Source organism: Eleutherodactylus coqui, chromosome 4, assembly GCF_035609145.1.
Source record: "Eleutherodactylus coqui strain aEleCoq1 chromosome 4, aEleCoq1.hap1, whole genome shotgun sequence".
Taxonomy (NCBI): Eukaryota; Metazoa; Chordata; class Amphibia; order Anura; family Eleutherodactylidae; genus Eleutherodactylus; species Eleutherodactylus coqui.
Window position 1 is genome coordinate 112,638,385 of NC_089840.1, and position 26,933 is coordinate 112,665,317.

Sequence of the window (26,933 nt, forward strand, 5' to 3'; positions counted from 1 at the left end):
CCCGCCCATATGATTAGGCGCTAAAATGGGAGATGCGACTTTGTCCCAACTGCCTCCTGTGCAAGCAATTTTAGACTGCGATGTGGCCGCGACATGGGCAACAGAAAATCGCAGCGCCAGTCATATAAAAAATTATAACTTTATAACAATGAATATCATGTAATTGTATAACTTGCACAATGGCTTAAAAATAAATCTGTACACCTACATTATATATTCAAACAAACTCTTTATTTAAAAAAAACATACAAATAAGTTAGCAAAAATAAAAAGATGGCAAACCACACATTTAATAAAAAAATTCTCAAATCATGTTACACTTAAATTGGTCAAACCACATTAAGATCTATTAAAAAAAATTGGCCCCACCGAACATAAAAAAGGTATATTTCCGTAGAACAGCACGCCCTTTAATAAAAATGACTATGAAAATATATATTACAAAAACATTCTTATACTAAAAGATGGAATTCATCCGAAGTATTGTCCTCAATTATCCAAATCTCAAAATGTCTCTGTTCTTGGAGTTTCATCTATATTAATAATAAATATAACCTGGATTAATTTTTAAATTAAATTAAATGATCTCTTTTTTATTTTAAATTAATTAGGTGTAATTATATTTTAATTTAATAATTTAATTAAATAATTTGCCTTGTCTTGGCAATGTTACTGGACGGTTCTTTAAATATGGCCCAAAAAGGCTTAGTCGTTCATAAAATAATAACTGATTTTAATTCATATAAAACAAAGTTGTCCAACTCACTTGTCTGGAAGCTTTTAGAGAGAATTGGAAAGAAGTTTTCTTATCTTTAGATATGTTTTCTCTATGACGATCCTGTACCGGTAATCTTAAAAGTCCTGATTTTAATCATGCAAGTACTTTGTAACACTCCATTTTAAAAAAAGGTTAATGATATTCAAAAAGGTCTGCTTTTTCCATATTATCTATGGGCTTTGTGTGATATTACAGCTAAACCCTATTCAGTTTAATAAGGCTTGTTGCCATACCAGACACAAGCTTTGTACAAGAGTGGCAAGGTTTCTGGGGGCAGAACCTTCTATCTTCCGATCTTCTATAACCTCTATAGCATTCTTTATTTCTCGATCTCCCAAACGATTGCATTTCTTTCGTAGTACAAACAATATATCTGCATAACATAAGGGAATATGTTTGGCTAATGACATATTGACACATGGTAGTTTATGGGCATATCGGCATATGCATGGGGAAGTGTTCCTGATGTATATGCCGGCCATAGAAATAGAGCCTTTCTCACGGATGGAATTAGTCAGAACAGACATTTCTGCATCACAATGTTATCCCTTTACCCTATGGGACGTTTCACACAAGATGGAATTGTCCACTGGATGCAGCACAGATGCATATTTTGTTAATTAGTGTGGATTTTGTTGTGTTTTTAATTGTGGAATGTCTTGTGGAATCTCAAGCTTTTTTTTATATGGACTTTAATTGCAGAATTACATCTCCTGTCTGTTAGCAACTCTCAATAACAATTATGCAAGACATCCTTAATTCCGCATCAGAAAGCTTTCCTAGAATTTAATCTTATGTGCGGATTTTAACAGCTGCGAAATTCAAGCCCCATAAGAATAACATTGAGATGCAGAAATGTCTGAGCGGACTAATTGTATCTCATGTGAGAGGTCCCAAAAAAATGCTAGAAATTCCCCAAAATGTTCCGCAGAAGACATTCCGCAGTTAAAAACACAACATAATCTACACTAATTGGCAAAATCAGTATCCGTCCTGTGTAAAAGGTCCCTTCTTAGGCTAGATCTGACGTGTTTTTCGAGCCGCCAGTCAGTAACAGATCGCTGAATGCCTATTGCAGGTCATCTATACATTTCTCGAGGTTAAGTTCCAGTGTTATTTCTATCTACAGAACACAACACACTTCAAAACTCCAATATACTCTTAAGGAGCAAGTGCAAACTACATCACAATGTATGTTTAGTAGTAATAAGACGAAATGGGAGTTCTGTGAACAAGTAACCTATAGTCTACAGTGATCATTATAAGAATTTGCGAGTATTGTTACTTATCATAAAGGACTGTGTTGGACACGTTATGTAAGATATAAAATGGTATGATAAATTCTAGAAGTCCCCCATCAACCACTGTAGACACCAATCAAAATTCATTTAATCTGTGTTTTTGTTCCTTAGGCATTTTTTTTTATATAAAAGTAGAGTAGGAAATGAAATCCACAGATTCCCGCTCTTGTAATAACTTTCATGAAGATCAACAATATGTGTGTTGAATGGCTAGTTCCCAATATGCTGGTCCGGATAGTTTAAAGACACTTCTCCAGATGTGATGCTGTCAACAATGGAAGACAGTGAGGTCATGTCCCGTTGCTCAGAAGAGTCGTCACTTAAAAGATGATCTGCAAGACAAACCACAGAAAATTATACCAACCATGTAGAATATTTATTCCCAGGTGTAACTGCATGATTTTCAGTAAGGATCAGGTTCCTGGCACCTTCGTCATCATAATAACTCAAGTGGCATAAAAAGAAGAGAATTATTTTAAAAAATACATAGATTGACTCATCTTTGGTCCAGGGGCTCTTCATAGGCTTCACATAAAGGGATATTTACACTGTTATTTTGCATTTATAGTAAAGATTTTTAAGAAACGGTCTCATCGACAAACGGATCTTCCAGATACAATCATTTAATAAATATGTTAGGTTAGGTTCACATAACATAGGGCCACTAGGTTCACTGTACTGTCTGCTTTAAAGGGAATCTGTTATGTTGGACATGCAATCTGATCTGCAGACATTATGTTATAGTTTAGCAGTTTGACTGGTAAACTCCCTCCCCCTTCTCAGCTCCTCTCTGCCCCTTTACGGCTGTTTGGAATCATAGGGGCGGCACGGGGACAGAGCTCATTGCTTAGCACACTAGCTCCCGCCTCCTCCCCTTGCCGATAGCCGACAAGAGGTAGTGAAGGGGGAGACAGCTTAGCAGAGCTAAACTGTCTGCCCCCGCCTAACGGCGCATATACGCCGAACCAAAGCTATCTGAACAGGCACGCAAACGTTAGCTTTGTATGCCCGTTCATGCGTATTTATGGCGCCGGTGGGCGAACGCAAAAACGCCGACATCCATGTGAAAGAGCCCTTATTTTACTTAGTTGTTTGGCCAACATCCCTTATGTCCTTGTCCAGCTTTAATACCTAAGTAGGAACTAATTAAATATTCATTTTAGTTATTATAAACAAAATAACTGAATTGTAAGCCTAGACTAAACTATGATGAAATAAACACAGGAAAAACATGTTGCATAGTTCAAAAAGGGAGAAAGAGGTTTTAAAGGTATATAGGTTAAAGGCTCTTTTGATTTATAATATATATGGTTTCAGATGATCAGTATAAGCTGCTTCTTAGTATCCATATTATAATCAGTGTAGGACTTATGGTAATCCAAATTTGGTTCAGTAGAACCTTGGCAGATCTGGATACTGTGACCTAGTAAGGACATTTACCCCTTAGTGATGGCCATTATGCCTTTTTACTGACCTCACTGATGAGCTTCTAACCTACACATACATATTTTAAGGTGATGGCTTAGCATACTACTGACAGCCAGGTTCCTGCTCTAACAGCCAAGAATGGAGAAAAAACTGATCCTGGCAGTTTAAACCCCTTACATGCCCCAATTAACAGCAATTGCAGCATTTAAGCAGATGACAGGGAAGGGAGATCCTTCTGTCATCCATTGGCACCCCGCAATGTGTTTCCAAGGTACAATGGGTTACCATGGCAGCAGGAAGTCAGACAAAGGCCTCCATGACTGCCATGTAACCCAGCCTATTAGGCTATGCCTCCCACAGAGTTTAACAGGCTGCTGTCATAGGCTTAGTAGAATGCACTACATAAGTAATGCAGTGTATTATCCTAACAATCCCTTTAAGAACTAAAAAAACAGCATTAAAAAAGTTTGATAAAGCTTAATTTAAGGAAAAAAAATCCAGTAAAAAATAATTTTTCCCCAGAAAACCCTTTTTCAAATTGATAAAATGGCAAAGAAATTTTTTAAAACAGCAACATATAATAGTTATTACCATGTTTATAACGACTTATACCATAAAAACATTTTGTTATCTATCGCACATGTTGAATGCTGTAAAAAGAATTTTAAAAACTAATGCCAGACTTGCTATGTTCCCTTGCTTGCCTCCGAAAGAACCCAATAAAAAGCAATCCAAATTCACATTGAATTTAAAATAACCTCCAGCATCCCTGATAGCTTTGGGGATGCAATCTTGCAAATACAGCACAACCACAAATGTGGAACCAGCGATGCTGGTGTGATCATACATTGTGCTGTCTTTAGCTAACAGATTTACTACCTGCTGGTTTGGCCTGTTGCCTCTGTGGACATACGTTTCTATTGTTACCCTAACTGTATGTATTGCTAGTGGTCAAGTTTAAGTTGCAAATTGTCATTAAAAAGTTCAAAAATACTTAATAACGTTAATTAAATACAAATACAATAGGAGTTCCTAATTAAGTCAGTGAAGTTCTAGTCTAGTCTGCTTATGTCAATGGGACATTCATATCCCTTCCCACCATTCATTCCCTAACACAGGTTGTGGTTTAATAGAACGTACAATATGTGCCATCACTCAGTTGGTGTCTGGTTAATGTAAACCTTCAATTCCCCTTAGATAATGTTTTAAGTTTAGGAAATGTTTTGAGAAGGATATTATACTGGGATTTGTCAGTGGTTGACGAAGAAGAGGTCATCAAAGAACTCACTGGTTAGATACAATTATGGCAGACACTGGCATGGGTATGTGCCATAGGGTGACCCAATCTGCAACGATGTTTTAGGGAGTTTGTGTACAGTACCCTATACAATGGTTGCTCAACTTGCTATATCAATTGATTCCATTGTGATCATTATACAGAAAAGTTAAAAATATTGTAATTTGAGTCCATAACTGAATGGAAAACTAGTAATTGGCTCCAAAGACCCAAAATGTCAAAACAAGATAAGGAAAAATGAAGATGGAATAAAATTAAGTAGATAAACTAATACAGAAAGAGCTGCTGGAAGATGTAAATCACTTTCTATGTAGAGAACAGGAGCTTCTTCAGGATATTATGCAGTGGAGCAGAAAAACGAAATAGAGCCGTCCTCACCTGGTGTCCAAAGGAGCGGCTCTCCCCCTGGCACAAGTAAAGGACAGTACTGAACATGTAGTACCCCACTATACTATAGAGAGGCACTAGTAGACAGCCAATCACTGCATGCCCTTCAGTACTTCAGGGGTTTTACTGGTGAAATGCTCTTGCTGATTGGTTAGATTTTCCAGCAAAGTACAAATGCCTCTGATTGGCAGTGTCTGTCCTATTGTATGATGAATCTGGTTCCAAGTTATAGTGGCTCAGGAAAAACCATTTTATGTTGAAACATTGAAAATATTGTATCCTGAGGCCATTGTAATCTGGGGGACCAATTATATAAATCGGGTATTGAACCCCAATGTGTAAATGGAGCTTGCATTTCAAGAATAGAGGACTAAAAGACAATTATTATGCTCAGCACATTGTGACTGTGCTCCTCCATTCACAAGGCATAGGCTCTACAATGGTCAATCAAAGCCTCTATAGTGTCCTAGGCCAACTCACATGAATGTAAGCGTATTAACGTGTACATGAGTGCTTAATATGTGCGGAATGAACATTGCTACTTTGCATGCACATCTGCATATAATTTGCTGTGTTTTGAGTGTGCAAGGCAGGTGCATTTGCACACGCAAAAAAATGCACTGATGCTCGCAGCAATTGAAATAGCTAATTAGTTTAATGAGTTCAAGATGTGCTCTTTTTCTGCACAATTACTCAACACATCATGCATCTCCTGGCATATTGTGCGCACATTTGTGCATCCCCATTGACTTCTATGGAGACGTTTGGTGTGCAGGAAAATAGAGCACGCTGTGAGTTTTTTTTGCACGACCAAAATGCACAGTAAAATACGCGCATGCGAATGTAGCCATTGAAAACAATAGGTTCTATTCACTGCATATTGTGCAATATGACCATGTGAAGCCAGCCTTAGAATGGATTCACACAAACGTGGTTTTGTCCTCTTATGCGGCTGCATAAAGGGAAAAATTGAACCGCTGATTTCAATAGGACTTCAGTGGCTTCGTTTTCAGTAGGTATTTTCTCGGCCATTAATTGTTCATGTGACAAGAGATAGGACTTGCCCTATCTTTCCCGCAAGTAGTGAATACTATGTGCGGGAAAGATTGGGCAGCACCTATCTTTCCGCGGTTATTTTCAAACTCCTGCACTCTGGTGCGGAGTTTGAAAAGCCGGTGAATGGGAAGGGATTCCCCTCGTTCAGGTGCAACTATGCTGCATGCCGCTGAGCGTAGTTGCACCTACGCTTATCTGAATCCGCCCTTAAACTAATAATGCATGATAGTAGACTGTGTGCATCAGGCAGTCAGAGAATCTGGTGCGGCCATCTTTGTTTGTCCAGGTCGGAGGGTCACTTTGGCTTATGTAATAGTTATAGAGGTCGAACTTCACTTGTTATTACAGGCCGAGCAAAACATTTATGAATCATTACAGAGGGTATAAAATATAAGCTGCTAAGACTAAAAGTATATATTAGCTTATATCTCCCCATCACTAGACACAATTATACAAAGAAAAGTTGTTCCAGGCCCTTTGTCCAACAGATACGGCTTTAGAAATTGTGTCATTACACGTCCACAGAGTTAGGGAAAAGTTCTCAGACAGAGAGAATTCTTTATTACTCTGACTGGCACTTTGTATTAGCGCACATTACTACAAGTATGACCTTCACAAACCATTTATTGGGGGCATGTGATTTTCTAAACAGTGCATATCATTTGTAATGCAGAAGCTTGCAGCCTGGAGGGATTTCTGTTCTGATTTAATCCATTAACATAAAGTACACATTTCGACCTTTGCGACAAACACAATTCATTTGCACATTGTTCTCATGCAAATCCACTCAGATCTGCCATGCATATATCATAGGGATCTAGTTCTACAATGATTGATTTACCTGTGGCGAATGTCATGGATTTTTTTTGTTCATTCCCTTTAGGATGGATTCAGACAAGCGTGATAAACTTCCCACCTCTTTTTTCAAACTCCAGCGCTCTGGCGCGGAGTTTGGAAAGCCTGTGAAGGCACAATTATGCTTCGCCTTGCGCCTACGGCAGTGGGAATAAGCCCTTATCTCATAAAAATGTCCTGCATGTTAAGGGTTCTTTCATATGGACTCATCTATTTGTTTTTTGTGAGTCCACAGAAATCTTGTCCATTATTTCCAAAGGGTTAGAAAAAAAATCACATCTCACATTACATTCACATGTACATGCAAGTTTCATGCAAGGGCAAAATGATTCTTAAGTATTGAAAATACAATTCCTATTGTTAATACAACTTCATTGTTAGAAAAAGATTTAGTCTAGTAGAAACATTGTAGTTGAAGGGGTATTCCCATCTTGGCATGTCATCCCCTATCCACAGGGTAGAGGATAACTTGCTGATCAGTGAGAGTTGGGCCACTGGGACCCCCACTGATCTTGAGATCCCGCCGCCTCTCCATTCACATAGAATCCTACAATGGTAGAGTTGGAAGGGACCTCCAGGGTCATCTGGTCCAACCCTCTGCTCAATGCAGGATCACAAAATAATCCTAGACAGATGTGTGTCCGGCCTTTGTTTGAAGAACTCACCACCCCCTGTGGCAACCTGTTCCACTCATTGATCACCCTCACTGTCTAATATCTAATCTGTGTCTCCTCCCTTTCAGTTTCATCCCATTGCTTCTAGTCTTTCCTTGTACAAATGAGAATAGGGTTGATCCCTCTGCACTGTGACAGCCCTTCAGATATTTGTAGACAGCTACTAAGTCTCCTCTCAGCCTTCTTTTTTGCAAGCTAACCATTCCCAGATCCTTTAGCTGTTCTTTTACTTCTTTCTATATCTTATTCTTTTACAAGGTCTAATCGCAATACTGTAGTCAGTATATGGTCTTACATATGGTACAATGATACGAGTCAGTCATAAATTCGTATGTTTATCAGCCCAACATTGGTAAAATGGGCATGTGGAAGGTAATGACCTTTCAGGACTGGTATGGACAGGAGGAATGTTACAGTACATTACCATATAGTGAAGAGGAGAAGACGAATGATAGATTTAATTTAATAGTTTGGGGGGAAATAGGCCGAATTTGGCAGACATATGCCTAACATGCTAAGGTATTATGTTTCATTGACTTTTTTTCTCGTTTACTACTACTTACTTATTAACTAACTTTATAAAATAGCATTTACATGGCAGTTACAATGTAAAATAATGTGGGCTGTCCACAAAATAAGAAAACCTGATTAAGAGAATGAAAGCAATTTCTTAATTCCAAGATGTATCACATGTAATTATTTTATTTAGTCATATTTGTTGAATTTTATAATATTTCATTGCGGTCCTGTCATGCAGTAGTTATTTCAAATAAAGATGTTTTCCGCGACTGAAATATTGATGAAATGTGGATGGGTCATCAATATCAGAATGGCAGGGTCTGCCACTTGGACCCCAGCCAATCAGCTATTTGAAGAGGCCATGTTACTCAGTCAAGTGCTGTAGCTTCTTCACTGAATACCAGGCACAGCTCTGTACATTTTGTAGCGGCTGTGCCTGGTATAGCTGCTTGATCCCATTCACTTAAATGGGGCTGATTAGCTCTTAGGCCACATGAGAAGAAGTTGCAGTGCTCTCCGAAGTGTCACGGTCTCTTTAAAAAGCTGATCGGTGGCGATCTTAAGCAGTAGACCACCGCTGATCTCATATTTATGACCTCTCCAAAGAATAAGACATCAACTTGGGAGCCCCGACAATTTAATTTGAAAGAATAGTAAATAATAAGCCATATGTATGTTATTTTAAATGACCCAATCAATGACACAGATTCATCAAGTATCTCCAAATATTAATCTGTTCTTATTCTAGGTGGAAATCACATGTTCTTTATAGTATAATGGAAACATGGAGGAGCTATTTCAATATACTAGTATGTAATATTCTGATACTGTCAAGTCACAAATGTTCTTTTCACAAATCCATGGAATCCCTTAACTTACCGCTTTGACTACTGCTAAAATCAGACTCATTCCATTCTGGGCTGCAGGAAGAGGAACTTGATCCACATTCACTTGATACCTGAAAGTAAGACATTAAAATGAATATAAAAACGAAATATAGACATCATTATTCTTGCAGGTAGACAGCAGGGATGTAGCTAGAGGAAGTGCAGAGGTAGCAGTGACACCCATGTTCTGGTGCCTGAGGGAGCACAAAGGGTGAACTATGATAAGTAGACACAGTATTATAAATGGCACATGGTAGATGTAGAGGCGATGGGAGGGTTGTGACTGATTTTGCAAGAGGAAGTTTTGCCTTATATTTGACCTCCATACAATGCATTTCATGTTTGTATTTTAGATCAGCTTCAGACGAGCATAAGCGCAATTGTGCGTGCCTTAGCACAAGTTTTTTGTGCTACAAGCTAAGCTTTTTTGTGCACGTATTGGCATATGTCATTGCAACTTTTCTGCCCACGCAAGTCTACCTGCGTGCCGCAAACAAACTCACCAATTGAAATGGCGAATTAGTTACAGATGTGTCTTTTTTCCAGCGGAATTACGTGGTGTTTCGTGCATCTCATTGCGTATTCCGCGTGCACTTGCACATTCTTCATTGACTTCTATGGGGACGTTTGGTGTGCTAATGCGCAAAAAGATAGAGCATGTTCTATTTTTTTTGCGCAGCTGCAAATGTGCATGCAAAATACATGCATGTGAATGAACTCATCAAAAAAAAGTTCTATTCACTGTATATTGTGCGCGCAAATACGCATGCAAATATGTCTATGTGAAGCTGGCCTTACCCTAATAAAATTTGGTAAAAGTTGTAAAAATAAGCAAAAAATGTTGTCTTTTTTTATTATGCACATGCTTTAAATACAACTATTTGATTTTATGAATGAACTGGATGAATCAATAGAAACAGGAAAAATATGGACAAACTATGCATCAAACTAGTAGTTTGATGCTATTTTATTTATCTGAAAATTTGCAAAAAACCCATTAAACCTGTTGGCCAGTTTTTTAAAACATAACTTTTAATAAATAAGATAAAAACAGGACCCAGAAATAACACCCTAGTGTTACTCTTATACACACTCTACCTATTCAGAACACCTGCCCTGATAAGGGCGACCCAGATAGCCAACCTCTCCCTAGTATTAGATTAGGAGATACTAGGAAAAATATTTTGCAGCTCTCTACTTGTGCAAAGCCCATTTTATGTTTGCAATAGCTGCGGAAATGTATGTAACAAATATGTTGTGTGTACACATAATATAATGTAACACTTTCAAATGTATCTTTAACTAAACTAAAAACAATCACAGTGTCTAGCATTTATTTTTGATCGTTAAACATGGTTATATGACCAAATTATTCCGAATAATGTAATGTTTCATAAATACTAGTTACAGGAGTCCGGGATGTATTATTCATGTGTAGTCAGTTCTTTGTCATTTCTAATCTTGCATTTATTGCCATCACTTCAACTTAATGAACAGGAACAGATAGAAGATCTGCTCAGGAATAGTTATTCCACATTTCCCTGTTAGTAAAGCACAGGTTACAGCCCTCCTGAGTGGAATGAATATGTAAGTAGGCCAGCTGAGTGAATGGACACACATTTCTAGGTAAACTTATACTATGAAGCATGGAAACCGCAGCTCCACTTAATGAATAGACAAGGTGGATGAATGACTGTGCCACACACAGCCTGTTACTGTCATTCACTAGAGAGTAGATAGGAAGAGATTTATTGCCATGCTTGTCTGTTGTAGAAACACAAGGAAGTCTTTAGTAATTCCTTCATTCTTCTGTACTTGTCTTATGATCTTATGATTTGGAGCAGAAATGTACATAGTGGGTTGAAGGTATATTACCATGGTGGTCTGTGAATAATGCAGTATCTTTCACAAGCAGAACTTGTTGCCATGCCGCTTGTCCTTTCTTATTCATGAGTTTTCTTTGTGAAGTTGCATTAGATTTATGAAAGATGAGTTGTAAATTCATAGGTCTGCTGCGGCTATGGACTGCTAGACCTACGTTGGGGTACATGCAGACAGACCCATTCATTTGAAGGGGTGTATGCACACAGGCTTCTTTTTACTTGAGCTGATAGTCCAAGTAAAAAAATTGCAGAATGTCCTATTGTTGTTCGATTTTGGGGCGAGAATAGCACGTGTCAATATGTAGTGTTCAGTACATCGGACAGCACATGGACGGGATATCCAAGTGCGGTCCAAAGCGAGGCTACTAGAGATGAGCGAGTATAGTCACCGGCGCTGGCCCCCGAATCTTTAGAGACGAGCGGGGAGATACTCGGCTAAGGCACTACTCGCTCGAGTAATGTGCCTTAGCGAGTATACTCGCTCATCTCTAGAGGCTACGTTCACATGTAGCTGATTTGCTGCAGCTTTTCCACAGCTAAAAAAATCTGCAGCGGATTTGCACCAAAATCCACAATATTTGGAGTGGTTTCTACTGACATTCTCCGCTGCGAAAAATTTGCAGCATATCCACCATGTGTGAACATACCCTCAAGGCGGCGAATAGAACTAATTGATTCCAATGGACTTGTTCTCATGAACGATTTTTGCAAAAAAAAGGGTCTTGCTGTATATTTCTGCATATGGCGCAGCAAAGACTCCCAAAGAAGTCTGTAGAAAGTACACAAATTCGCAATACGCTGCGCAATTCTATACAAGAGCAGAAAACACTGGGACCTCATTAGGCTAAATAACCTTTTAAATCAGGGCAGGCGTGTGTCGTTTGCGTATGTGAGCATGCCCCGTGCACGCAAAGAGTACAGTAATAAGCGCCAATATGCACACCAAATTTTCTCGTTCACTGCACAAATGCGTTGCACTGAGGCGTGGGCAATTGTGCATCCGGTCATGTGAAGCCGCCCTTAGGCCACTCTCATACATGCATTCAGTTAAATGTCGCTTGGAACTGTGGCATTTAACTGTGATTTTGAATGCATGTCACAGCGTTTGACAGCACTTTTGTTCGCACCCCATCATTGTGATGGGGTGCGTAAAATGCTGAAGAATAGAGCAGACAGCGTTTGAAAATCACGATGTTATAAACACAGTGTTCAAGCACAGGCCTGAGAAGTTCCTTTAAAATTAACGAGAGCGTTGTACCGCGATTAGCGTGCCGATTTAGGGTACTTTCGTGCATACTATATTGTGTCAAAGTGCTGTGTTTTTCATTATTCTTTGCCCAATTTTTGCAGCGAAAACACAGCATGTGGATGTTAGCTGTAATTCAATAGGAAATATGAAACACACCAAACACATTTAAAAAAAAAAAAACACATATGTATGAAAGAAAATACCACCAAAAAAACATGAAATCTTTCATCCATTGGGATCTGGTGGTGGATTAATGCATATGGAATATAAAGGAAGAGCATAGGCCAGTAGGAACAGGTAATGCTCTGGGGTGGTTTGTCATAGAACAAACAAGCCCCAGTCTACTCCAATAGAGCACAATACAGGTTCTAATGCTAATAGTGGCGCTTTACTGTATAAACACTCCTCACCCATATAATCTTCAGAGAATAAGCCCACAACACTCTTTCATTTACTTTCTTATGAAGGAATGCTGACAGGGTATCAGTCATCATTATCTATCTATCTATCTATCTATCTATCTATCTATCTATCTATCTATCTATCATCTATCTATTTCACATCTATCATCTATCTATCTATCTATCTCCTATCTATCTATCTATCTATCTCCTATCTATCTATCTATCTATCTATCTATCTATCTATCTATCTATCTATCTATCTATCTCATATCTACCTAATTATCTATCTATCTATTTATCAATCTCATATCCATCTATCTCACACCTATCTATTTGTCTATCTATTCCATATCTATTTATCTATCTATCATTTATCTATCTATCTCATATTTATCTGTCTATCTTATAGCTGTCTATCTTTCTAATATCTATCTGTATGACTATCTATCTCATATTTATCTGTCCATCTTTATCATATCTATCTATCTATCTATCTCTCTATCTCTTTATCTCTCTATCTATGTCATATATATCTATCTTTCTCATATCTATCTGTTTATCTATCTCATATCTATCTATAATTAAAACAAAGGTCTGGTACAGTGTTAGCCAGTAGAGCAAAATGTGATTGTTCCCAGCAAGAGAAACCAAGTAATTTGTAGACATGATACCTTTTAATATCTAACAAAAATACATGATGTAATAGCGAGCTTGTGAACCTCTCGGGCTATTCGTCATGCCTCTTCAGATCTCTTCCATTTTAGCCTGACGAATAGCCCGAGAGGTTCACAAGCTCGCTATTACATCATGTATTTTTGTTAGCCATTAAAAGGCATCATGTCTATTACTTGGTTTCTCTTGCTGGGAACAATCACATTTTATATCCATCTATCTATCTCATATATATCTGTCTCATATCTATCTATCTATCTATCTATCTATCTATCTATCTATCATCTCATATCTATGTAATATCTATCTATCTCATATATATCTATCTATCTTTCTCATATCCATCTGTTTATCTATCTCGTATCTATCTACCTAATTATCTATCTATCTAGCTATCTATCTTTCTATCTGTCTATCTCATATCTATCTACCTAATTATCTATCTATCTCATATCTATCTCTCTCTCTCTCAGATCTATCTATCTCTCTATCTCATATCTATCTCTCTATCTATCTATCTATCTATCTATCTCATATCTATCTCTCTATCTATCTATCTATCTATCTATCTATATCTATGTATCTAACATATATCTATCTTTCACATATCTATCTATATGTCTATCTATCTATCTATCATCTCATATCTATGTAATATCTATCTATCTCATATATATCCATCTATCTTTCTCATATCCATCTGTTTATCTATCTCGTATCTATCTATCTATCTATCTATCTATCTATCTATCTATCTATCTATCTGTCTATCTCATATCTATCTACCTAATTATCTATCTATCTCATATCTATATCTTTCTCTCATATCTATCTATCTATATCTATGTATCTAACATATATCTATCTTTCACATATCTATCTATATGTCTATCTATCTATCTCATATTTATCTGTCTGTCTATCTTTCTCATATCTATGTATCTATCTATCTCATATTTGTCTATATTTCTAAAATCTATCTGTATGACTATCTAACTCATATATATCTGTCTAACTTTCTCATATCTATGTATCCATGTATCAATCTATCTATCTATCTCATATCTATCTATCTATCTTTCTCATATATATCTGTTTATCTATCTGATATCTATCTACCTAATTTATCTCATATCTATCTATCTATCTATCTATCTATCTCATATCTATCTATATCTATGTATCTAATATCTATCTTTCACATATCTGTATATCTATCTCATATTTATCTATCTATCTCATATTTATCTATCTATCTCATATTTATCTATCTATCTCATATCTATCTATCTCATATATCTATCTATCTCACATCTATCTATCTATCTATCTATCTATCTCATATCTATCTATTTATCTATCTCATATCTATCTGTCTATTTATCTTATATTTATCTTTCCATCTTTCTCATTTCTATTTAATTCATATCTATCTATCAAAATGAACGAAATGTGATGTCCAGTTGGTAAGTGCCGTAGTCTTATTTTCTGTAGATTAAAATATAAAGGACAATGTTAGTGTGATCACGGTGTTAATTTGTGCACACCCTATATGTGAGGTTGGTTGTCATCATAATGAAAAAGTAATACCTTCTTCTAGTACTCAGGTACAGCCGAAAGGAAGTTTTGCAAATCTGTTGCTTTCTTTTCCAGCATGACACCTATTTAAACACTCTAGTCCAGTGTTTCCCAACTCCGGTCCTCGGGGACCACCAGCAGGTCATGTTTTCAGGATATCCTATGGTAAGAACACCTGTGGCAATGTCTGAGGCACCAACAATAATTACATCACCTGTGCAACACTGAGGAAATCCTGAAAGCATGACCTGTTGGCGGTCCCTGAGGACTGGAGTTGGGGAACACTGGTGTAGGCAAAATGTATCATCAGGGAAATCGTTGACACCAGTTTCTGACAGATTTTTTACTCGTATCCAATTTATCCAATATGATGCAAATATATAAATTGTGTCCCAATGTTGATAGATTTGTTGCATCTGTAATCATGTCTAGAGATGAGGAGTCACTTTGCACACCACCCAACTGCTAGAGTGGGATTGTGCAAATCTTTTGCCACTTTTTAACAAGTCTAGACACTGCAAAGTGGAGTTAGAGGCAGAACATCTGTTCTTTTTGATGCAAATCAAACGAAAAATTTGTCTTAATTGATTTACACACAAAAAAGTGCCACTTATGACAGAAGTTTGCTGTCCTGCTAATGATAAATGTTCCCCCTCGTCCATCTGTTTTCCAGTTTGTTTACCACCCAGTTAATTACACAGCAGGGCAGGTGTTAGTACTGTAAATGAGATGCCTGGAAGGACCACAGCCTTTGGGTTCATGAGGACTGGTGTTGCTGACCCTCCCTCTTATTGCCTGATCGCCCCCCCTACCAAGTGACTACATGACCTTTCAGAGGTCATCCTTAAAACCATATTGCCATTGACATATTTAAGGAGGTCAAGTGCTGCCTAAATGTAGGAAGGAAGAAAACAAACTTGTGTGTATATCTATCAAGCTTGTCATCTGTATGACGTCAGCAACAGTGCCATGTGCTACAGCTCAAGTCTCTAAAGGGTGGAAATTAGCACACTAGAAAGCAGCCATCATAATTACATGTACCATTAAAATATCTATCTAGCTACTTATCTACATTGTATTTATCTTAATGATGTCTATCTCTGTATATTGTATCTACATCTTGTATCTATCTATCTATGTAATATCTGTCTATCTATGTAACTTAGCTGATATCTATCTATATAATATCTGCTATCTATCTATCTATCTATCTATCTATCTATCTATCTATCTATGTAATATCTGTTTATCTATGTAACCTAGCTGATATCTATCTATATAATATCTGCTATCTATCTATCTATCTATCTATCTATCTATCTATCTATCTATGTAATATCTGTTTATCTATGTAACCTAGCTGATATCTATCTATATAATATCATCTATCTATCTATCTATCTATCTATCTATCTATCTATCTATCTATCTATCTATCTATCTATATTGTATCTACATTCTATCTTTCTATATGTCTATCTCATATCTGTTTATCTAATATATATCTATGTATCTAATATCTGTCTATCTATGTAATCTATCTCATATCTATCTATCTGTATTGTATCTACATTCTTTCTATCTATCTAGCTTTATTTTTTGTTTGTATACAAATATAAATGTCATTGTAATTAAATGCAAGAGTTTCCATGGTAAACAGACACAAAGGGGCACTTATTTTCCATTCTTTGTCGTCTTGTGTACTTTATCGCTAATTTTAACTAGAATGTATAATGCTGGAAGAATATGTACGTGATTGTCAAGTCATAGGGAGTTTTCTATACTGAATGGATGGCATTGTTACACTGAGGACATTGAATGTTTTGGTCAAGGTCATTACGAAGAAACAAACTGAAGCATCAATCTTAGATTATGTACAGATGCCAGGGAGACCTGCTATTTAACTCTTCATGCTAAGAATGCTCATCAGGTAGAAAAACGGGAAATACAAGGAAATGCATTATGAGCCAAGTAAACAAGCTGTATTAATTTGACATATATAGACATAGATAGACAGAAAGACAGATAGATAGATATGAGATAGATAGATGGATAGATAGATAGATAGATAGATAGATATGAGATAGATAGATATGAGATAGATAGATATGGGATAGATAGATAGATAGACAGATAGATAGATATGAGATAGATAGATAGATAGATAGATAGATAGATAGATAGATAGATAGATATGAGATAGATAGATGGATAGGCAGATAGATAGATAGATAGAAAGATAGATAGTTTTATATAAACTGGCAAAATTTCCGTTATATACAATTTAAAAAAAATTTCTGAAAAATTACTTACAACTCTCTGAGATCCATTGCTGATGTAGAGCAAGTCTCGTTGGTCCCTCTCTTGCTGGTTAAGAGAAGCCAGCAAAGCTTGCAGTCGTTCTATATACTGAATGGCACTCCTCAAAATCTCAACTTTGGGGAGTCTCTGATTGGGATTTAACAAAGTGCTTCTTTTTAGGGCTTCAAAAGCTTCGTTTACTTTCTTTAGCCTACGTTTCTCTCTCAGGGTCGCTGCTCGTCTTCGATCCAATGACACTGTCTTCCTCTTGCACATCTTGCAGGCCCATGGTAGACATTGGCCAGGACAGTGGTCCTGCTGGCTTATAGTGGAATGGGGTGAGACTTTCTCTTCTATGCCTGACTCTTGCAGTAAAACCCCTTCAGTACAAAGTCCTATTGATCCACGATCTTGAAATCCAGTTTGATCATATGTGGGGAGCCGTGCAGAAAAATAATTTTCATTGTCATAAAATCTTTGGTCTGGAAAAAAATAAGGACTGGTTTCAAAGAGTTCCATACTTCAGAACTGTAAAGATGTGTGTCTCCTCAACAACTACACAGCAACTGCACTTCTCCCCTTCACACCAACTGTTTGATGCCATTTAAACCCTCTGCCCAGCATTAAATCACAGAGATAAATATAGAAAACATTCACGAAATTTGATCCACTTTTTAGCTGTTGCCTGACATCAAAACTTTTTTACATCTGGATAGACAGGATTCTCCCTAGTGGATTCTGGCTGAAAAAAATAGGAAAACATTCCCTTTCTTTATAGATTATTGTATAGATGTAGAAATAATGCTATGCTCTTTGTGTAATTTTTGTTTAAGCATTTTTTTTTTGGTTATTATAATTTAGCCTGTCCTTCCCTTACAGGAAAATTCCATATACTTGTCTTTGTCCTTTCAATATTTATCTATTTTTTTTTAAATCTACTTTTTAGAACACCAAACTTTTTTCATTAACTTTCCCCAGAGCAGTCTTATTTATAAAAAAAAGTAAAGATGAAGAAAAATTGGGGGCAATTTACTAAGCAAAAATCACCAGATACTAAAATTGGAGTGCTGGCGTTCACCGTATCTATTATGCTCTTTTGATACCATTCATGTATTTCCCAACACTAATGATAAGTATTGATAAGTCTTCCACATCATCTTTGAAATATAGCATATAGGATATAGGATAGGTAGTTATATAGTAAAATTCCTAATAATCTGGTGTAATGTAGCTCAGATAATCTGTCACTTGTTTCAAGCTCAGAACTGCATCATAATTCAAAAGAACCAGAAGACTTAGTAAAGAGGATCAATATAATAGCACTTCTATGATTAAAGAATGCATTAAGGCTTATGTCACTGCGTTATCCGCAGCTATAATCCGGCCGCAGGTAACACAGTGAACACTTTCCATAAGCTAACTATGGAAAGCGCAGCCCGACGCCCATGAGCGGAGAATCATAGCCATTCTCCGCTCGTGGGATTAAAATCGCGGCATGCTGCGATTTGCCGCAATTCTCCGCGGTGAGCCTATCTATTAGATAGGCTCATTGCAGAGATCGGTCAGTGCTCCCCACTCCTCCACAGCGACGGAATATCGCTAGTGTCACAGCCGTGGACAGGCAGCCTTTAGGGGTTGTCGCATAAAGGCACCCCCTGTCCATATACACTACTGGATTTCGTGGAGGTAAATTTCCTACTTAGGACACTCCTCTGTGAGTTGTAGAGGAGAGATACTCATCTGAATGGCCACACATGAACATTAACCCTTTCCAATCCACTGTCTGAAGTCTGAAGACATTATGATTTAAGGCTCTACAGCTCCGATGTTGGAAGACGTCTGTTGGGGTTCTCTTACTGTATATTGCCAGCCTCTCTGCTGTTGGAGCCTATCCAATGTGTCACCTCATGCAGTACTGGCTCTAGCCAGCATATAGCGCCGTTGTATAACGGCAGAAAAAGACTAAGCACCCTAGGAAAACCATGATACAAATGGGATTGGAAAGGGTTAATGTTCAGCTTGTTGCTATTAATGGATGAATAATTCACAATTATTAGGTTACATCTGCCTCAAACCTTTGGTCACATGATGTGCGATATGACTGCCGGTGCTCGATTTGTTCATGACTGCACTCCAGCAGGTCACATGATTCACTCTATGGTGTCACAGATTAATCTGGGAGTGATCCAAGAGTGTAATGATAAATGTATCTAAAATCTATCTTGTTTCCCATAGCAACTAATCACAGTAATGCTTTCATTTCTTATACTGCTGAAGTAAATAAAAGCTGCGCTGTGATTGGTTGCTATGGGCAACAAAGATTTTCTTTTAGACGGCTTCTTAAGAGTGTGGTGCGGGGCTACTTTTCTGTGACCCATCGTGTAATAGCAAATTATGTTTCAGCATTTTATTTTGGGCTGTTTTTCCTAGGGCTGGGTCCACATGGGAGCTGACGCAGCAGCGGAAATCCTGTCTCAAAACCCACACCATTAGATGCAGATTTTGAAGCGGGATTTTAATACATATTCCTGTGCCAAATTCACCCCCTTGTTGAGTCGAGGTGAATTCCACAGTGGAAGCAGCGATAAAATTGACATGCTGCGAAATTAAATACTGCGCCACGTCACTTTCTGCACAGGTTTTGTGCAGATTATCTCGGCAGTTTGTGGACAAGATTTTCAAAATCTCATCCACTTTGCTGCTACTGTAAATGCTGCGGAAGGCTCTTTACTGTTACAAGAAAATTTTATATACTACTAGGTAATATACCCATGCGTTGCAGGGCAATTTTATCACCAGCAGTCCTGGAATATGCAAAGTGGTCCACAACAATGAGCCCAGCACCGCACTGTTATGAAGCTGTCCAAAAGAAAATCTGTGTTGCCCATAGCAACCAATCATAGCGCAGTTTTCATTTTATCTCAGCAGTATAAGAAATAGCAACCAATCACAGTGCAGATATCATTTTGCCTCAGCAGTATAAGAAATAATAATATTATAATAATCTTTATTTGTATAGCGCCAACTTATTCCGCAGCGTTGTCGAGAAACAAAGGGAAAAAATAATATGAAAATTACAGAAGTTACAAAAGTTACATGAGTAGAGCATGTGGGATGGGTGATGTATAGACAGGAGGGAAGCAATATACATTATATAAATGAAAGTTGAATTATGATTGGTTGCTATTGGCAGAAAAAAGTACAGGGGAAGTCGGTGAGTTTTCAATTTTTAATTAGCCAGTATTCGTTGCCTAGTGCTGAAGAAAACTCATTAAAAATTTCACTCAAATTGGACCAGAACTGTGGATGTGTATACGACATAAACAAACAGATTTAGCATTTTTTATATAAGATTCTATGACCTTCCATTAGAAGAATCTATCTATCTATCTATCTATCTATCTATCTATCTATCTATCTATCTATCTATCTATCTAATGTCTATCTTTCTCATATCTATCTAGCTATCTACTTATCCATCCATCTAATAGCTATATATATCATATCTATTTATCTTTTATCTATCTCCTATCTATCTCATATCTATCTATCTGTTTCATATCTATTTATCTATCTATCTCCAATCTATATGTCTATATATCTCATATTTATCTATCCATCTTATACCTATCTCACATTTTTTTAAATCTATCTATCTCATATCTATCTATCTCCTATCTATCTATCTATCTATCTATCTATCTATCTATCTATCTATCTGTCTATCTCATATCTATCTATCTATCTATCTATCTATCTATCTATCTATCGCATATCTATCTATCTATCTATCTAAAATCTATCTATCCATAATACATTTGGCACAACCAGTTTAAGTTGGTTATTCTTCCCTCTCTCTATCTTATGTATGAAAAATAAAATAAAGACTAGTATGTTGCAGCGCTCTTCGCTTCACGCACCATCACTTCTGCCACGCTTGTTGTGGGCACAAGATTTTGTTTCTTCTGTTCCTCTTATTGTTGACATTTTTTAAATCTAGTAGGTTTATAGCTTTCGAAAATGTATTGTATATGTTTCTGAATATTAATTCTGAAGGATCAGGGAGTGATATCATCGTGGCGCCTGCATGTAATTATCAGTATCAGATTTGTTTATAGATATTTGCTGAGTATAAATGTAATATGAGATGCATGAAAAATGAGAAAAGTTCAATAAAACATTGTGATATTCGACAAGGTGGAAAGCTAATATTTCATTAACATCTTCATGGCCTCTATAAGTGTCTTCTGGTTAACATGTGAATCATCATTATATATTGATAGAATATGGGGTTTGCGCACATGAACCAAGAAAAGGTTGGGATAGGTCAGCGGGAAGGTGACTGCATGCAAGGCATTGGTTATCTACAAGCTCTACTAGACGGTATAGGAGTGGGTTCACCTGGGCAAAAGCCCGGTTACAGGTGTTCCTAATGTATAGCACATAAAGCGGTCAGGTTATAAGGCCAGGCCACATATAAAATCAGTATACATTTCTGCTCAAAATGGTTTAATAAAGGTAACTTGTAAGTTAAGTGTGATTTTCTTTTACCCACTTATTTCGTCACATGCTTTGGTGAAGGGCAATATTTCAGCTAGAGGGCATCTCTCACAAGAAAGCTCAGAATGAAACTGTTTATTCGGCTATGATTCCCTCCAAGTGACACTTTCTCGTTGAGGGTTCGGTACCTTGTTGCATTCAGCAGGAACTGCACTCCAGTTATGTACGCTACACATCGAATATACACAGAGATCTTTCACTTAGTGTCTTTCCTCAACAACGTACTCCCTCCATACTTCTGGATCCCACTCAGTGAGAGAAACCGCTCCCAACCTTACCGCAACTTTGCCTGTTAGAGTTGTTTCACACTGGCAATCACGATATCAACGTTGGAAAAGGTGGCAAAATTGCAATTTTTCTTCATGAGATGTCTAAGCTTCAGCAATGCTTTTTCTTGCAAGAACATCGCTGCCACTTGCGATTTGCTTGCGCATTTTTCTCACAATAGACAAAAGAAGTTTCTTATTTTAAAAAGACATTTCATGAAAATCAAAAGTTCGTGCTTTGCGATACGTAAAAAAAAAAAAGCAAAGTGCAGAAAGAAAGGACATCCTGTGTTTTTTTTTTCACTCCACATCGCTTGAGGGAAAACATCACAAATGGCAATAAAACCATTGAAAATCATTGGTTTCATAATGCTGCATTTTAACTCACTCTCATTCTCGCATCACTCAATAAACGCACAATTTTCTCACAAATGTGGAACCGGCCTTAGGGCTCAGTCACACGGGCGCACTGACGCCCGCGTTCCTGCACGAAAAGACGGCCGTACTGCAGATGCGCACGACTCTCCACACCGCCGGAAGAAAGAGCATGCGACCGGCTCCATTGCCGGTCATGTGTTCTTTCTTCCGGCACTGCAGAGAGTCGTCCGTCCTGCAGTGCGGCCGTCTTCTTCGTGCAGGAACACGGGCGCTGGTGCGCCCGTGTGACTGAGCCCTTAAAGAGACAATAATTACATTACATATAGATATGTAAAATAATAAAACAACAGTGCAAAGTTATCAGGTCCTAATAACTTAGAGGCCATGGGGGCACCCCCTTACACACGTACATACTATCTACAGAAGATGCAGAATTTATTTGTTATGTGGATTTTATGTTTTTTGCAAATTTCTTGTTTTAGGAGTTGATCCCCTAAGTAGTAAATGATGCCTGCCTCTCCGCTGAACTTATTTATTTAAGAAACAACTAGCAATGAGAATGCTTTTTTCCTTGTGGCACATACAATGTAAGTATTCCTAAAAATAATGACACTAACACTTTTTATCAGTAGCTTAATTTGCACAAAATTGTGATGAATACATTTCGCAGACAGACGATAAATGTGACCGTAGTGAAGTGTGCATCTCACATTTTACTTTGATGTAGTCAGAAATAGCTAGACACATAGACAGTCATGGATGGACAGACAGATCAAACTGCCATCAGAAATATTTGGGCCCCAATGGGCACATAGTCACGGCCCCTAAACTTCTTGTCCAGTCCATCAGCCTCCACCATATACCCGATTATATAGATTTTGTAGACACCTGAGGAGGAATACAGAACTTCAAGCACAATGACCCACTGACATTAACATGGATGGGATGCATATAATCTTTAGGCAGCCTCTCAGGTCCATATGATGAATATATAAGGGCTAAAGAGAACAGAATACTAACTGGGGCATGTGCACAGGGTTTGTGTATCATTGCCTACTAAAAAAGTTATTTTATAACTGAAACTTTGTTTTTCTATTCAGTGACCAGTGGATAGTAAATGGGGTGCAAAGTAGATAGATAGATAGATAGATATGAGATAGATATGAGATAGATAGATATGAGATAGATAGATATTAGATACATAGATAGATAGATATGAGATAGATAGACAGATAGATAGATAGATAGATAGATAGATAAGAGGTAGATAAATAGATTGCTAGATATGGTAGAAACGTTGCCATGTGAACATGGGTAAAAACTAGAGATGAGCGAATATACTCGTTTCGAGTAATTACTCGATCGAGCACCGCGATTTTCGAGTACTTCCGTACTCGGGTGAAAAGATTTGGGGGGCGCCGGGGGGCGGGGGGAGGCATGGCGGAGCAGGGGGTAGCAGTGGGGAACAGGGGGGAGCCCTCTCTCTCTCCCTCTCCCCCCCACTCCCCGCTGCATCCCCCCACTCACCCACGGTGTCCCCCGAATCTTTTCGCCCGAGTACGGACGTACTCGAAAATCACGGCGCTCGGGCGAAAAAGGGGCGTGGCCGAGTAGGTTCGCTCACCTCTAGTAAAAACCATTCCTCGTCAGAGATGAGCGAACGTGCTTGTTTAGAGCAATTACTCGAAGGAGTATCACTTTTGTTGAGTAACTGCCTAATCGGGCGAAAAGATTCGGGGGGCTCCGGGGGTGAGCGGGGGGTTGCGGGGGGAGAGAGAGAGCCCCCCCCCCTGTTCCCCCTGCTACCCCCCACTCCACCCCCGCCCCCTGGCGCCCCCCCCCCGAATCTTTTCGCCTGAGTAGGCAGTTACTTGAAATAAGCGATGCTCGTTCGAGTAATTGCCCTAAACGAGCACGTTTGCTCATCTCTATTCCTCATTCATTAGATAATGGAGAGCTGTTGGGTTTTTCCTTTGGATGATGTACCAAATGTACAGTGCTATCTATGCCTGGTTATCAGCAAAGGTCCTTAGACTCTCACTCATTTCACTTTGATGGCCTATCCTACGGATAGGCCATCAATATTATAATTCTGGAAGACCAAGTAATGAGTTCTTTTTGCATTCATGAAACATAAAATTGATCTAACAGAAAAATGCTATAAAAGTGTTTTCAGACTCAACAATTATTTTTCGTCTGTTATCCTCAAGTAGGTGAGACTAAAGTGTCAGGCCAAAAGATAAATGTTTACAATGCTGCAATTATTAATGAGAACAGTGTAATCCTCAACGTGATAACCATGGGCACAACACATATTTAATGTCCCTTACTTCCTATGGTTTTATCTCGGAGATGTACAATGTCACTGATCATTAAAACAGCAGTTTATAGTGGAAAATAGAAAAGCTACTGTAAAATAGATTGTTGTAGCCTTATTTACTGTAGTGATGAGAGTGTAATGATAGCACGTTTACTGTAGATTGTTTACTTCCGTGCTTTTAGGAGGCATCCACCATAAAATATAGCAAAAAGATTATATCTACAGCAAAAATCATGACTCACAACATATTGCACAGCTCTTGTAGAGATATCGTCATCAGTCCTTGTGGCCAGTAGGGAATACAATCGAAATTCCCCACAAAAATACATTAGGGCCAAGTTATCTCTTAGTATGCTTTTGGAGTATGGGAGGGAATCATATTACTTGCTGAAAATACAAATGGGAAGAATATACAATCTTCATGTAGATATTGTGTAGTGGCCCAGAGTTAATGGGGCCCATCCATAAGTTTGAATGTGTTTGTCTGGTGCAATTGTATTGTCAGCGTCTTCAATGTGTATGCATTTGATACGTATTGCACCTCTGCAGCACTGAATGAGATAAAGTCTGGGTTATGTCTGAGAAATGTATCATGTTGTCTGTCATGTGACTGTGAAATATATATGTGTTTGCAAGGATGCTGGTGTGAGCAGAACACCTCAGTCAGAGTCTTGCAAGGTGCACAGTGAGGACCGAGGAGGCAAGGACCCTACCTAATCGGTCTATGAGTGGATGTGAAGAATGGAGGAAGCTAAGCGATTCCCTATTGCATGGCCTGGTATTATCCTACCAGGAATGTGCCGGTGCTTCCACTAAGTACAGAGTGAGAAGAGGGATTCTTCCTTGGCCTTTTCTGGTACTGTGTGAGTGTGTACCAGTAGAGAGTTGGAGAGAAAGTAAGAGAGTCGCCGGGAGCGGGATAACACGGATAACTTGACTGGATTGTCCAGATTGCCCTGTGTATCCTCCCTGTCACACCACCTTATTTTGCTGTATTTGTGCCAGCCTGTTATGGAAGTTTTAGTAAACGGACATTACCGACCATTCCTGGTTTTGTTCAGAACAGTTAACCCTGTGTGTGGACTAAGTTATTTTACGACGACAAGCTTCACCGCAGAGGACTGAATGGTGGCATCACAAGTGACAACGGACATTGAGGTATCTCCTGGTTAGTATTCCCCTGTGACCTCGCCCAGCAGTACCTTGGACAGGTCCCGAGCTACCTCCAGGTGAGGAGATGGTGGAGCCACCGTGACAGAAGTAATCTTTGTTTTCCCTGCCATCTCCCCGGCTGTGGGCCGGCTCCTAGGATGCTGCGATTGTTCTTCTCCAGATTCAAATCAAGAACCTCAGTCCTATCCACTAATGTCATAGTCTGCCCATATCAGGCTGATATCACATTGTTATGCTAAGTCCGGACTAAAATTAACACATGTAGTCCTAGCTATTGTGACTTCAAAATTTTGCCCAAAAGGTCTTGGGTTATTCTTAAGGGTTCTATTCTGATCTTGTTCACTGTCCAAAAATGCATCTCTTCATATGTTTAATCTCTGTAGTAATTAAATCTTTTGCAGAATACTTGTATTTAAGTGGTCTTTCAGATTATTGTATTATTTATTCATGGTACTTAAGATTTCCATACATATTAGATGAATGTCAGCCGAACCCAACAATTTCAGTAGGACTAGGGACTAGCTAACCATTTAATGTGTCGGGAGGGTATTGACTGTTTCTCAATCTTTGATGTTGGAGAAAATAAGCGTTGGGCATTTTGGATTTTACGCAACGCCAGACTTGGAGTGCTCACAGCGCTGAGGAGAGAAGAGAATGGGCACCAGAAGACATCTCCTTGATCATGTCAGCGGTGGTCAACGATTACACCCTGCATTAGGGCATAGTGAGGAACTAAGACCTGCCCTTCTTGAGAAGGTTTGCAGTGGCCATTTTAAGTCAGAGCAATATAAAAGAGGTGTCATTAGATGTGACACAGCCGAAAAAGGGGTGCAGAGTGCAGAGGAATTCTTGAAATGGCAGAAGCTGCCAGTAAAGGAGAGCAGTGAGTGTGGCTATATCACCATGCTGGGGAGTCGCATGAGGACAATGACAGACTGACGAATATGGACTGGGGAAGTACAACTTT

General features: G+C 38.3%; 1 protein-coding gene across 1 annotated transcript; it reads right to left on the reverse strand.

The window, feature by feature from the left end:
• Positions 1–235: 235 nt before the first annotated feature.
• On the reverse strand, positions 236–17,846 carry MYOG (myogenin). The gene is made up of 3 exons (XM_066600013.1): positions 17,282–17,846; positions 9,175–9,253; positions 236–2,411 (listed from the first exon to the last, which is right to left on the reverse strand). Exons 1-3 carry the CDS (start codon positions 17,786–17,788, stop codon positions 2,290–2,292), a joined length of 708 nt encoding a protein of 235 aa, XP_066456110.1. The 5' UTR covers positions 17,789–17,846; the 3' UTR covers positions 236–2,289.
• Between the last annotated feature and the right edge of the window lie 9,087 nt (positions 17,847–26,933).